This window comes from Notothenia coriiceps, unplaced genomic scaffold, assembly GCF_000735185.1.
Source record: "Notothenia coriiceps isolate Sejong01 unplaced genomic scaffold, NC01 NC01_scaffold00026424, whole genome shotgun sequence".
Taxonomy (NCBI): domain Eukaryota; kingdom Metazoa; phylum Chordata; class Actinopteri; order Perciformes; family Nototheniidae; genus Notothenia; species Notothenia coriiceps.
The window spans coordinates 3,039,884-3,053,516 of record NW_011359125.1 but is presented as its reverse complement, the minus strand read 5'-3'; the positions used below and the strand labels follow the sequence as shown (position 1 = coordinate 3,053,516).

At 41.2% G+C, this 13,633-nt stretch overlaps 1 protein-coding gene across 1 annotated transcript in view; it reads left to right on the top strand.

Moving 5' to 3' along the window:
- LOC104957159 (interleukin-1 receptor-like 2) overlaps positions 1-13,633 on the top strand; it is a 21,815-nt gene that overhangs the window by 4,992 nt on the left and 3,190 nt on the right. Inside the window, 4 exon segments of the mRNA XM_010784770.1 lie at positions 8,897-9,032; positions 9,702-9,856; positions 12,372-12,515; positions 12,827-12,994. Of these exon segments, the coding sequence (XP_010783072.1) occupies positions 8,897-9,032; positions 9,702-9,856; positions 12,372-12,515; positions 12,827-12,994 (603 nt within the window).

The following is a 13,633-nucleotide window of genomic DNA, read 5'->3' as shown; positions in this document are numbered from 1 at the left end:
CACACCCGAGCCGCCTGTTGTGAAACTCTTCGCTGACGAGCATTTCCGTCGTTGGAGACATTAATAAAGGGATGAGTTGTTACCCTCCTCTACTCGGCTACACTCCGACACTTCTCCTGCGTGTAGAACATTCTGGATAAAGAAAAAAGAGCAGCAAAGGTAGGTATGATCGAACCTCAGTTTTAATAAGCAGGAGGGTAAAGACGAGAATAGCGTGCTTTGCGAGGAAATAGAGAAAAAGATAGGTAGGAAGGAGGACAGAGAGGGAGCAGAATAGTCATGCCAGTGGAGGTTCGTCCGTCGCGCTCGCAGACGGAAACTTCCTGGATTATGGGACCGAAACAAATGTAACCATTAGCCGTCACTACTCTGCCCACCCTACCTCTTCCCACTCCGGTCTCTTTTTGTCCCGTGTGCCCGTCTAGTTCACCGTGCGGTGTATGTGTAGTGTATCCAGACAAAACAAGACGACTTCCAACAGCACCTATGGCTCGTACACTGTCTAGGTCCTTTCTTTTGACTAACAGGTGAGACGACACACAGAACAACCACGATACATGTCCCTCCACTTATTACACACTTATCCCATCCACTCACACTTTAGTACTTAGTAAAGGTCGCAACAGAGTCTATACAAGAGGTATGGGACGTTGTCGAAACCCGCACTCACCCCGAGACGTACTCGTGACTTACTAGTTGACGGACTGACGGACGTTGTGGGGACGTACACACACCAGCAACCACACAACCACACACACACACACCACACACACACACACACCACACACACCACACACACACACACGACGGACACACACACACACACACACACACAGACCACACACACACACAACACACACCCAGCCACTGACTCCACGCACTGACTCCCGTAACCACCTGAGGTCGATTGGAGGGTATATGTTGTCTTGCTCACTCTTGTATGTCTGTCTTACTCTTTCTTCTTCTCTGTTTGTCTCTCTCTTACCTTACGAGGAACCGAAGTACAAGGGTAAGTGTCATGGGTATTATAACTATTGAGTTTGGTACAGGTGTGAATAAGGCAAAAAAAAAGGGATGTCCAATGAGAAAGAAAGAGTGCACGGTGGTGTGTGTGTGTGTGTGTGTGTGTGTGTCATAACCTGGCGGTCTCATGAACCATAAGGTAGGGTCTTTAGGAGCAGTCGTTCCCCTAAACCCTGTGTTCTTTTTTCGGTTACGTCCCTCCGTTTTACCCCGTTCTTTCTTCTTTCTACGTAAGTTCTTTCCGGCTAGAGTAGCTCATTCTAAAATTCAAATGTGACTTCCCGACCTTAACGAATAGAAAATTTGAATAAAGTTTTTACGACTTACCGTCTCTCCTTTGTCATCGTTCGTTTTTCCTTGTTTCAAAAACTCCAACCTCTTCCGTCGGCATTTTTAACCGAGGTATAGTAACGGTCTGCACTGGCGAAAACCAAACGGCAGGGTCGGTTTTTTCCTTATAGAAAGGACGGCGTGCGGCCGCGTGTGGTGGTGTGGGTTGTGTGTCGTGTTGTGTGTGGTGTGTGTCCGTCGGTGGTGTGTGTGTGGTGTGTTGTGGTGTTGTGGTGTGTGTGTGTTGGTGGTCGTGTGTGGCTGGTGTGTGTGGTGGTGTGGTGTGTGGTTGTGGTTGTGTGTGTGTGTGGTGGTGGTGGTGTGTCGTGGACGACTCGGTACACTTGTAGCTGTGTCGTGTGTGTGTGGTGTGGTGTGTGTTTGTGTGTGTGTGTCGTTGTGTGTGTGCTGCGGGAAAAAACGTCCATTAGCCCCACTCACCAGGTGACTTCCGTCCGTCCCAAAACCTTGTTCGGTCCAAGACACACTTATTTAAGGGAGCGACCCCGCGGTTCCACCACAAGGTGTTAACAGTTGAGGGACCCGCGGAGGGTAAATCGTGCATGTGGCGTTGCCGTGAGCACCCCCTAGTGGTTCGTGAGTATATTAGTAAAATATCACATTTGAAATAAATAAATACATTTCAGTTTTCCGTACTCTTGGGGGTAATATCTCCGTAATGGAGCGAGGTTAACTTTCACTTTCGATTGCATGATATAGCCCAGCACAAGACCTTCGTCACACATGTTGCCACTTGTTTGTACCATTTTCAGGCGATTTGTAATCTGTTCTAGAAAAACGATGTGTTTTTTGATATTTGTGGAGTTCGGTCAGGCATGGGCAAACTAAGGCCCGCGGGCCATATACGGCCCGNGTTGCCACTTGTTTGTACCATTTTCAGGCAATTTGTAATCTGTTCTAGAAAAACGATGTGTTTTTTTATATTTGTGGAGTTAAGTGGTCCGCGAGTGTTTTTTTAAACACTCGCGGACCACTTAACTCCACAAATATAAAAAAACACATCGTTTTTCTAGAACAGATTACAAATTGCCTGAAAATGGTACAAACAAGTGGCAACATGTGTGATGAAGGTGTTGCGCTGGGCTATATCATGTAATCAAAAGTTAACCTCGCTCCATTGCGGAGATATTCCCGCGAGAGTGCGGAAAACTGAAATTTATTTATTTATTTAAAATGTGAAATGTTACCAATATGCTCACGGACCACTAGGGGGCGCTACCGGACCACCAGCGGTCCGCGGACCACACTTTGAGAAGCACTGTTCTAGAACAAAGAGCCAACTCAACTAAGCGATGATTACTTTGTATCGTGAATGCCGTAATTCTGCCATTACCAGCGAATTGGTAGACAACACATTGTTTGGCGCCATGACATCCTCCCATAGTGCATTGTTTTGATGTCCGATAAGCCTCTAGAACTTTCTGGCTTTACAAGTTGAAAAGGAGGACTTCAATGAGGGTCTCTGTGAGGATTAAACTTTGTTCTGTCTGGAGGTAAAACAGCTTCAACCTGGATCTTAGATTTTCTGAAGACAAACCATTACAGGCCTTCAGAAGATCCGACCTGTTGATTAAAAGCTGATAGAGGATTACAGTCCTTGATATGATGGCCGTGAGTTCTTACAATAATAGAAGTGGTTGCACGACTTGAATGATTTAGTCTGAGAAGCAATGTCAGTGTTCTTAGCCTGAAGGCTAAAAAAGCAAGCATGGATATAAAAAGGCAAACATTTTGGCAGGGGCAACCTCTTTCTCTTTCAACAGTTTCCTGCCAGGAAGCATATTTCCATTGGCTGTCTGGCTGTTGTCTGCAGTCGAGTGCAGACTTTAGTCAAAGTAATAATACTACACTGTTAAAATACCAGTACTTTTTTTGTAAATTTACTTAAGTGTTAACTATGACCAGGATAATGTACTTAAAGTGAAAGAAGTAAAAGTACATATTGCAGAAAGGAACAATTTTTTTTTTAAAAGTTCTTCATAAGTTTGTGTGTAAAAATCTGGATTTATAAAGTAACTAAAGCTATAAAATATGTAGTATTATGTTGTAAAAAGTTTCAACCCCTTGAATTGTAGTGGAGTAGAAGTATGAAGTGGCACATAGAAATTACTAAAGTAAAGTACAAGTACCTGAAATGTGTAAATAAGTACATTACTTGAGTAAATGTACTTAGTTACTTTCCACCACGTTACCATTAATATGTGAGGGTTAAGTTAAGATGGGCGAAAATGAAAAGATGTTTATACACTGAAACGTTGACTTTAATTAAATGTATTCTGTCAACAGATTTCACATAACTGTATTAGGTTAGTTGAAAGCAATACTATTAGTTTAAATTTAAAAAAGTAGGTTCAAGTTAATATTATTGCTTTCAACTAACCCAATACAGTTGTGTGAAATGTGTTGACATAACACATTTATTTAAAGGTCAACATTTTTTCAGTGTACAGTGTTTTTACCAAGTGTGAATGAACTGAGAAAGCAGGTGTTATATAATCATCAAACTGTCAGCCCGACAGTGTCTAAATCACTGCTCAACCCACCGCCAACACCTTCAGCCCTCCCTAAACGTTTCTGTGCTCAGTCATATCCGTTTTTCTCAGCCTCATCTTGTGTGAATTCCACATTCACCACAGCCTGAACCTGCACATCTCTTCCCACGCTCCTCTCTGCCCGGGCTTGTCCCAGAGCACAACTACGCTTCCTAAACGCTCTGAGACTCGAGAACCAGAAACAACATACAGAAGCAGAAGATGAAGTCTGTGCCTTCTCAAAAAAAACGTATAACCTCCAAGCTTTAAAGGTCACCTATTATGCAAAATCCACTTCTTCATGTCTCTTCTATATCAACATGTGTCCCCTCTTCTTCATGTCTCTTCTACATCAACATGTGTCCCCTCTTCTTCATGTCTCTTCTACATCAACATGTGTCCCCTCTTCTTCATGTCTCTTCTACATCAACATGTGTCCCCTCTTCTTCATGTCTCTTCTACATCAACATGTGTCCCCTCTTCTTCATGTCTCTTCTACATCAACATGTGTCCCCTCTTCTTCATGTCTCTTCTACATCAACATGTGTCCCCTCTTCTTCATGTCTCTTCTACATCAACATGTGTCCCCTCTTCTCCATGTCTCTTCTACATCAACATGTGTCCCCTCTTCTTCCATGTCTCTTCTACATCAACATGTGTCCCCTCTTCTTCATGTCTCTTCTACATCAACATGTGTCCCCTCTTCTTCATGTCTCTTCTACATCAACATGTGTCCCCTCTTCTTCATGTCTCTTCTACATCAACATGTGTCCCCTCTTCTTCATGTCTCTTCTACATCACCATGTGTCCCCTCTGTGTAAAGAGATTCTGAACGTTTCAGGAAAAAAGATTCTCTCTCTTTTTGTCCTGATCCATTTCTATAAAAACCTGTCTGAAAATGAGCTGATCAGATTTTGGCCACTTTATGTAACAGACAGAGAATCAGCACTTTTGAAACAGGGCTGAAACAGAGGGGATTATGGGATGCTGTCTGTTTGGTGTTTGGAGCCATGTTTTGTATATATCTGAGACCTATAATATATTGATGAAAAAAAGTATAATAGAGGACCTTTAACTTATATTTGCCAAATTCCATATCTGTAATCAAAATGTAAGACTTTTGTCTCTCCATATTTTACCCTTTTATAAGCTTCTTGCTTCTGTATGTTTCTTTGCAAGAATACATGTTTAAGGCCGAAGCAGGGAGTAGACCATCTTAAACCTCAGTTGAGCCCTTGAAAACGCCCTATATTGTAAAGATCAGTGAGATACACTTGTAGTGGAAACACGTTTGATTTGATATTGTAAATGCATGTGGTGAAAAGCGTGGTAAGATTAGATCAGTTTCTGTCAGATAAGACTATGAAGCTGAATGAGGTGCACCAAGCTCAAACTCAATGCTGTTGCACAATATGAAAGGGATTGTTATGAATCTCCTAAAGGTTTCTCAACATGATTCTCTAATCAGACTGTTTTGAACCAGAGTGTGGAAACATGACACATCATCCTGCATCCAAATCATCATGCTTATCTTTGTTTTGGTTGGGTCTGATAAAGGTTAACTGCATTTGTGGACACCATTCCCTTTGTGATTAAATTGGAATAACTCTACATCCTTCACCTCAGGGGCTGAGTAGGTTTTCTATAAGTTTTGGAACAGGTTTCAAAACCATAACTTGATTGAAAAAATGCATGAAATTGTGGATAGGGATGAGAAACTTGGATGTAAAACTTGGCTTTGATTTGATCCAAGGGGAAAGCTACACAAGTTCTGTGGAACTGAGTCAGTCCAAACACATGTTTCCAGCTTTAGTCACGTGCTTTAATTACAGTCCAGGGAGGTGACTCGATAGACAACGGTACTGGTCATTTATCAAAACAATCAAAAGTGAGAGCGTTGGTTGAGGGAAATTAAAATTACAATGCATTTTTCTCTGGAAAACTAACAATGTAATGTTTTTGTTATGTCGATATATCAGAAGTTCTTTCTTTTACAAGTTAGCCACATGAACAAGCTTCTGTAACCACAAATATGCTTTGACCTACGCATTGTTTAACCAACCAAAGCACAAATTAAAAATGTTGAGACATGCTCTCAGAGAAAGACATACTTGTGGTAAGTCACCATTTAACGTGATGAGTAATGTTAGTCCCACATGAGCCACCTAGAAATGAAGTCATGCCAAAAACTCACTCGACTTGGCACATTAATTATATGGTTATAAGTAGAGACAGGGCACCAGTTTTCTATGAGGGTTCATTCACAGATGTCACGTGAGGCTGAGTAGGAACGCTGGATTGCGTAAGATGATTTTCAGGAATGCATGGACTCCTTCCAAAGCGTTACGCAGAGGTTTTTGAACAAATGACTCACTAGATATAATACTAAAACATTTGTCACAACTGTTTGTACAAGTGAGGTAGAGGGATGGTGAGAGAGAAGAGGGGTTAGACAATTAAAGATGTTTAATATCTGTTTATACTTTGTACAATTACGTAAAATGCTTTTGAAAAATATAGGAAGCAGTCATAAAAGTATACATAGAGTGAAGCAAAAGTTGCTTTAGAGAGGAAGAGAAGAAATATAAGGGGAATTAAAGTTTGGCTTTAAGAAAAAAGAAAAAATTACATTTACATTCCCTCGTGACCGGTCAGTGTCACCGGACAGAAGAGGTCCAGTAAGTTGTTGGCTGTTTGCCAGGATTACAGGCTATTCCTCTAGTAGCACTTTGACTAAGGCTGGTTGTAAACGCTCATCTCTAACTGTTGTTGATCTGTTTTCCAGCCATGGGCCGGTGGTCAACCCTAGGATGCCTTCTGTTTTTCCTCGGGCTATCTGGGATCTGTACAGGATTCGAACAAGGTGAGTCCCACTGTGCTCTCAAATGACTCTTTACTAGAGATCTGAGACTATATAAAACATAATTGAACATTGAATGACGAGATGAGAAGTTTAATGGTCCAACGAGATGATGCTAAAAAAACTGCAGACAGAACAGGTTCTCTGTGACAAACAACATTACTGTAAACTAAGAAATGCGGTAACCAAATTGAATAAATGGAGAAAGAGGGAATACTACATGCAGGAAATCAGTGATTCTACGAATGATGGAAAGAAATTATGGAAAATATTGAATAACATAATGGGGAGGAACTCAAACATGCATCCTTCCTTTATAGAAACCGAGGGTAAATTCATTACCAAGCCAGCAGATATTGCAAATCATTTTAATGATTATTTTACAAATAAAGTAGATACGCTGAGGAATGCCATGGGTGCAGTCGAGGACACAGTGTCACATCACATCATTAAAGATCGTATCATGAGGAAAAAGCAGTGCATGTTTGGCACACTAGGAATAAGTGGAATAAGTGTGCAAAATATTTAAATTGTATTTTTGGATCCTGACCGAGACCGCCGCCCTCGTTACCTGCAGAAGGAAGCCATGCACGCAACGCAGCCCTGCTCTCTTTATCTCCAGTTGACTTTCTGCCGCTTTCCTCCGTGGTGCAGTGCTGATCGTTTCACCACGGAGGAAAGCACTTCACTAATTGCAGTACCCATAAGGAGCTGTACAAATGCTGCAGTTTTTGCGTGGCTGTGTATTTAGTTGAAAGTCCAGTGGCGATCTGTTCATCTGTTATCAAAATAATATGCTACAAAGGGGCGGACTGGCCATCTTGTGTGTTGAACTTTCCTGTCGGCTCCCAGACCGTAGTCNATCTAGCTAGGTAACTACAGAAGCTTGTTGACTGAGAGGCGCCATAACTGACATTTCACACATAGAGCACTTCACTCCGAAGGGCTCAAAGTTGAACATTGCTTCAAAGCTTTTGAAGAGCGAGCACACGATCCCACAATGCAGTTCGGCAAAGTGTGACGTCACCCCATTCAAAGTTGAAGCTTCAACGCAGGCCGCCGTGTGGACGGGCCGTAACAGTTAAATAATAGGCTAACCAATGAATCTACCCAAAATTACTTTTTGTAAAGCTGTGCAATGCAAACGTTGATATGAATGCAGCCTCAGTCATTTTCAACCATTCAAATTTTTGACCCTTAAAACCCCATCTTTCTCAAAATACTTAGCAAGAAAGGACCTACCTATCGGTGCCTTGATTATCTCACCGGCTGGTTGGCGCACTTGTGGGGCCAAAGAGTACTTTGCTGAAAAGACAGACAACATGACGGAGCTTTAGGTTATCTATTTACAGAAAAATACTGTACATGCAATAATACCAAAGAGTAATTAGCCTTTCTTTGTTATCCATTTAAGGCAGGGGTGTCAAACTAAATGGTGTCGCGGGCCNAAGCGAAGCAACGCTCCCACAATGCAGTTCCGCAAAGTGTGACGTCACTAGGGATGTCCCGATCACCTTTTTTTGCTCCCGATCCGATTCCGATCATTTGATTTCAAATGATCGGAATCGGATCGGGAGCAAAAAAAGGTGATCGGGACATCCCTAGTGACGTCACACTTTGCGGAACTGCATTGTGGGAGCGTTGCTTCGCTTCAAAAGTTGAGCAATGTTCAACTTTTGAAGCTTCGGAGGAAGCGTCAGCCAATCAAATCATATGCCAGTACAAGCTCTAGCTAGCCAATCAAACCGCGTGCTTGAGTGTCCGGGGCGGGAGATTCATGTGATTGGATGTTGGTCGAGTTTCAGACAAGCTCAACTGCAAGCTTCAACGCACGCCGCCGTGTGGACGCTGCGTTAACCTTACTTTATATCAGAAAATCAAATGATTTGAGTTCTATAATCCTGATTCATTGTATTATTTACAACTAAGGAGCAAAGCTGTGGCGTTAAAATAACTATGACTTAGACTGGATTTCATCTTTTCAATGGCACCTGTAACAAACTCAGGACTATCTTTGGTATAAAAGCAGCTCAGGAACCTTGCACAAAACTATTTCACAGATTTTAAATGTAGGGGTTTATGGATACAGAAACTTTTTTTGACTTGTTTTATTGTTTGTGCCTGTGTTTAGGGTCAACTTTCAGCCAACTGTGCAAGGTGTTTGTGCCTTGTGTCGGGAAGCCTTCGGCGGATTTTTTTTGGTCGGTCCAAAGAGTTTTAATTATGGAAACAAACCCCTCCGAACGTGTCTACACATCAGAAAAACTGTGAGCACCCTTACCTTTCCTTTTATTTGTTTTGTTTATTTGACTGCTTTTATGGTACAAGTGAAAACTATAATGAAGTCCACGGTTGTAATGAGACAACTGACTCAGGTCTGATTCAAACATTTTGAAAGTTGTTGGTACTCGGGTTTTTAACTTACTACAAGTTTGTTCAGAGTTTACAGGAAATTGAATTGATAAATACAATATTTACGCCTCCAGGGGAAGCACCTTATTTTTTTGCAACATTCTGAAAAACAAGACCATGTTGAAACTAAAATTATATTTGATTGAAGAGATTCTCTTTTTTTAACAAAACCAGTATGCAAAATAAAGGAGCGTTTTTTGAAGTACATACGTAGGACATTTCCATCTGCTATCAAGAATCATGGAATTATATTGGTCAAAACTACTTAAATACTGGTATCCTGAATCCCAATCCCTAACATTGCATAAATCCCTCTATTTTAAGATTTCCAACCCCAGAAGAAAAATCTTAATCTTAACTTTATACGGACATATTCCCAGGGAAGTATTAGTTCTTTTTGACATGCAAACTGTTCTGATTGCATGTAGTTACTCCAATTGATTTAACAATGTGCCTTCTACTGATAAACTTTCTCTAATTAAGCACATTACCATTACATTTTATAACCTTTCTGTGCCCCCCAGGACTAGGAGCGAGACTGTTCCTGTTGAGGGTGTGCTGATGGAGCGTACGCTGACGATTTCTAAGCTACAGGAGAAGGATTACAACATCAACTACACTTGTCGTGCGTCCAGTGCCAGAGGAGGCTCTCAGGGCTACTTTACTCTGCTGCCAACAGGTCAAAACCCAGCATGTTTAAACCTCTGTCGTTTTTTTCATTCTTTGTGGGCTGTCAGGGCACGTGTGTTGACATCTCCTATTTTTTGTATGATCCAACCAAAAGGTAAAAAAGTAAGACCCTTAGATATCATCATCATTTATTCACAAGTTAAATAAAAACAAAATGTACAATCATGAGACGTACTGCGGACACCAGTAGAACATTTTCACCACTTTAAAAATTGCAGTACACATCAAGAGCTGTACACATGCAGCGTTTTTTGCGTGGCTGTGTCTTCATCTGTCATACTAATCATACAATAAAGCCATTGAAAATAATAGGATACAGTAAAGTACAAGTACTTCTGGGTCTCTGTGTGTCATTCAAGCTCGGCTCTTGTGTGTGGCACGAGCGCATTACGTGTGACTGAGCGAGAGAGAGAGAGAGAGAGAGAGAGAGAGAGAGAGAGAGAGAGAGAGAGAGCGCGCACCGGTACCGGGGATTGTTGTTGTTAGCATCTGGTTAGCTAGCTGCGCCAACGGATATAAGAAGCTGTTTCTACAACAAGGTGGAGGAGAGCCCTCTCCTGTCAGACTGAGAGAGATATCTACAGGTCAGTGAGGTACAGGACTCTCTGGGGTTTCGATAGTTACCTTTAGTTATCTCAGTCTCAAACCTTTAGGTCACTATTTATGTAAACAAGTATTTGCAAGGCACACCTTTATATGATCTTTATAGTTGAAATATAATAAGAGAATAAATCAAAACAGGTATGAAATAATTCCAATTCATACTATAGGACAGTAAATCAAGAATACAGTTTAAAAGGGGAGTGATTAGTAAAATATGCATAAAGAAAAAGTAAATCTTTTTACAGTTCTGTTTCACATGGGTGTTGTTGAGATCTGTATCCATAGATCTAGTCCTTAAGTTTGGCCTCAAAGTGCACCAGTTTGATGCATTTAACTTCAAAATGTTACCGGGGGAGCATGCCCCGGGACCCACCTAGAGGATGTTAGGTTCACCCCCCAATTAATCGTGTTCAAATGGATATGATACTAAATACGTTTGCACACTTTTTATATCGTAAACTACACTGAACAAAAATATAAACGCAACAATTTTGTTTTTGCTCCCATTTTTCATGAGATGAACTCAAAGATCTAAAACATTTTCTATATACACAAAATAACCATTTCTCTTAAATATTGTTCACAAAAGAAATCTGTGATAGTGAGCACTTCTCCTTTGCCGAGATAATCCATCCCACCTCACAGGTGTGGCATATCAAGATGCTGATTAGACAGCATGATTATTGCACAGGTGTGCCTTAGGGTGGCCACAATAAAAGGCCACTCTGAAACGTGCATTTTTGCTTTATTGGGGGGTCTGGGGGGGTCCGAAAACCAGTCAGTATCTGGTGTGAGGGTTAGGATTAGGGTTAGGGTATATGGTGTTGGCCCATGGTGGTGGTGGGGTTATGGTATGGGCAGGCGTATGTTATGGACGACGAACACAGGCCACTCGATTCACAACATTACCCATTATTATTAGAACGAAAGGAATTGAGAGTTTCCCGAAACATTACAACCCAAAAACAAATCCCAAACTACATTTCTGTTGAAGTCCACAGCCATTCAGCGTATTCAATCTATGACAAAGGTTGCCTTAAGCGCGTTTTAAAAGACAGACGAAGATAAAGACATTTTTTATAGAGTTACCAATCTCATTCCACACTTGAGGACCTCTGCAGACACACACACTAAAGCTGGTAAATGTAGTTTACTGTCAGACTATTGCTACCTTTACATGACCAGCAGTTATTTTAGTTGTTCCTACTTACGCTTGAAAATGCCACCGAGCGCTGCGCAAAGGCAAGCAGGGCAGGTAACTATAGAACGGAAACTAACTCGCTGTTTCCACCACAAAGCTCTGCGCTCTACCTCGTGGTGAGAAAGATGCAAACCTCGAAAATCATGTGAAGGCAGCTTACTGTAGGAAACCCAGCAAAGAACACAGAGGAAATGGTTAGCCAGAACCAGAAGGAGGATCCTCATTGAGCGGAACGTTTTTGAGATACTGAATGAGAGTATGAGCTACATTATAAACCACACAGAAGAAGAGTCTGCTCTCTTTCCCCAGAGTCAGAACTAAACATCGAGAAGTTCAGTTATTATGCTCCAAATATCTGGAACAAACTCCCAGAGAGCTGCACGTCCGCTGCAACTCTTACTACTTTTAAATCCAGGCTGAAGACTTTCTTTCTCTGCCGCTGCTTTTGATTGAACTTTTCATATCTTACACTGCACTGTAACTTGTACTCATGTATTTTATATGTAATCTTGTTGCATGTTTATTTTATTATTCACTTTTAAATACAATCTTTTATTTTTTTTTAAATGTTTGCAAAGCACTTTGAATAGCCTTGTGTTGATAGGGGCTATATACTATACATTTGCCCTGCCTTTAGGTGTGTGATCCTATAACTCTCTAAATCGAATTATTTTTTTTGATATGTTTGATGTTCATACAGATCCAGACATGAGACTTCCCATTGGAATGATTCTTGGAAATGTGGCGGTTCTCTTTATCGTCTCCGTCATCCTCTACTACCTTTTTAAAGTCAACATTGTGCTCTGCTTTCGGAGGATGTTTCCAGTCTTCTATACAAATACAGGTAATATTTACAGCAGATGTGTGCAGGTTACCTGATATCGTCATACTGTCCAATTCTTCTTTCTTTACACCTTTTCTTGAATCAAATGATGTTGTTGAAACACTAACTCATTTTGTAAAGAATCAAAAAGCTCAAAGCACATCGGTCATCACCTCAAAATCTGCCTTAAATGTAAGAATCAAATTATTAATAAAATGTGCATATAACAAGAGACAGCACGGCTGAATCTGACTTGAATAAAGCAACCTGTGAATACTGAACGGCCACAAAAACAACCTTTAATGAGCTCTTCTTCTTTGTTCCTGAGTCAGATTCGGATGGGAAGCTGTATGACGCATATGTGGCGTGCTCTCAGCCCAACACAGAGGGATTCAGCAATGAAGTGGAGGCGTTTGTCCTTCACACACTACCCGAAGTGTTGGAAAAGGCCTGCGGCTACAAACTCTTCATAGCAGGCCGTGACTGCATCCCCGGGATGGGTGAGTCCCCTTCATGGCAGAAGCAGCATTGTAGTATTTCTTACCTTGGATACAAAAGCATGTTTCTTTCAATTCCAAATTCTTCAAAGTTATAATGAAAGGTTGACGCCGAGGACCTTTTCTTATTACTAAAAATATTACAACCATATCAATTTACAACAGCATTTGTCATATATGTTATTTATGATCGTTATTAATCATGTTCTTAATCATAGCAGAGTTGGTTGAATCTAGTGTTGGCTTAGGGCCCTTTTTTATTCCACAGATACAGACAACTGCCTTTTGTTTGGGACCATTAATTAAAGTTTACTGACACATGTTTTAAATATTTAAAACATCAGATATCCGATAACCATAAGAGAGAATCTTAAGAGGTGACATTTGGATAAATCACAAGAAGGCTAAGTGATTATAGGTTATTCCGATACACATGCTTTCATATCAAAAAAGGTTTGTTTCTGCTTGTTAGCCTGCTCATCATCTCTCAGATATATCTTGCACTACCACAGGTCAGGTTATGAGTTTTATGAGTAGCTACGTTGGGGGTCATTATCTATTAAACCAGGGATGGGGAACCTGCGGCCCCCGGGCCGTATACGGCCCGCGAGACCATTTGGTACGGCCCTCAAGGTAATTTAT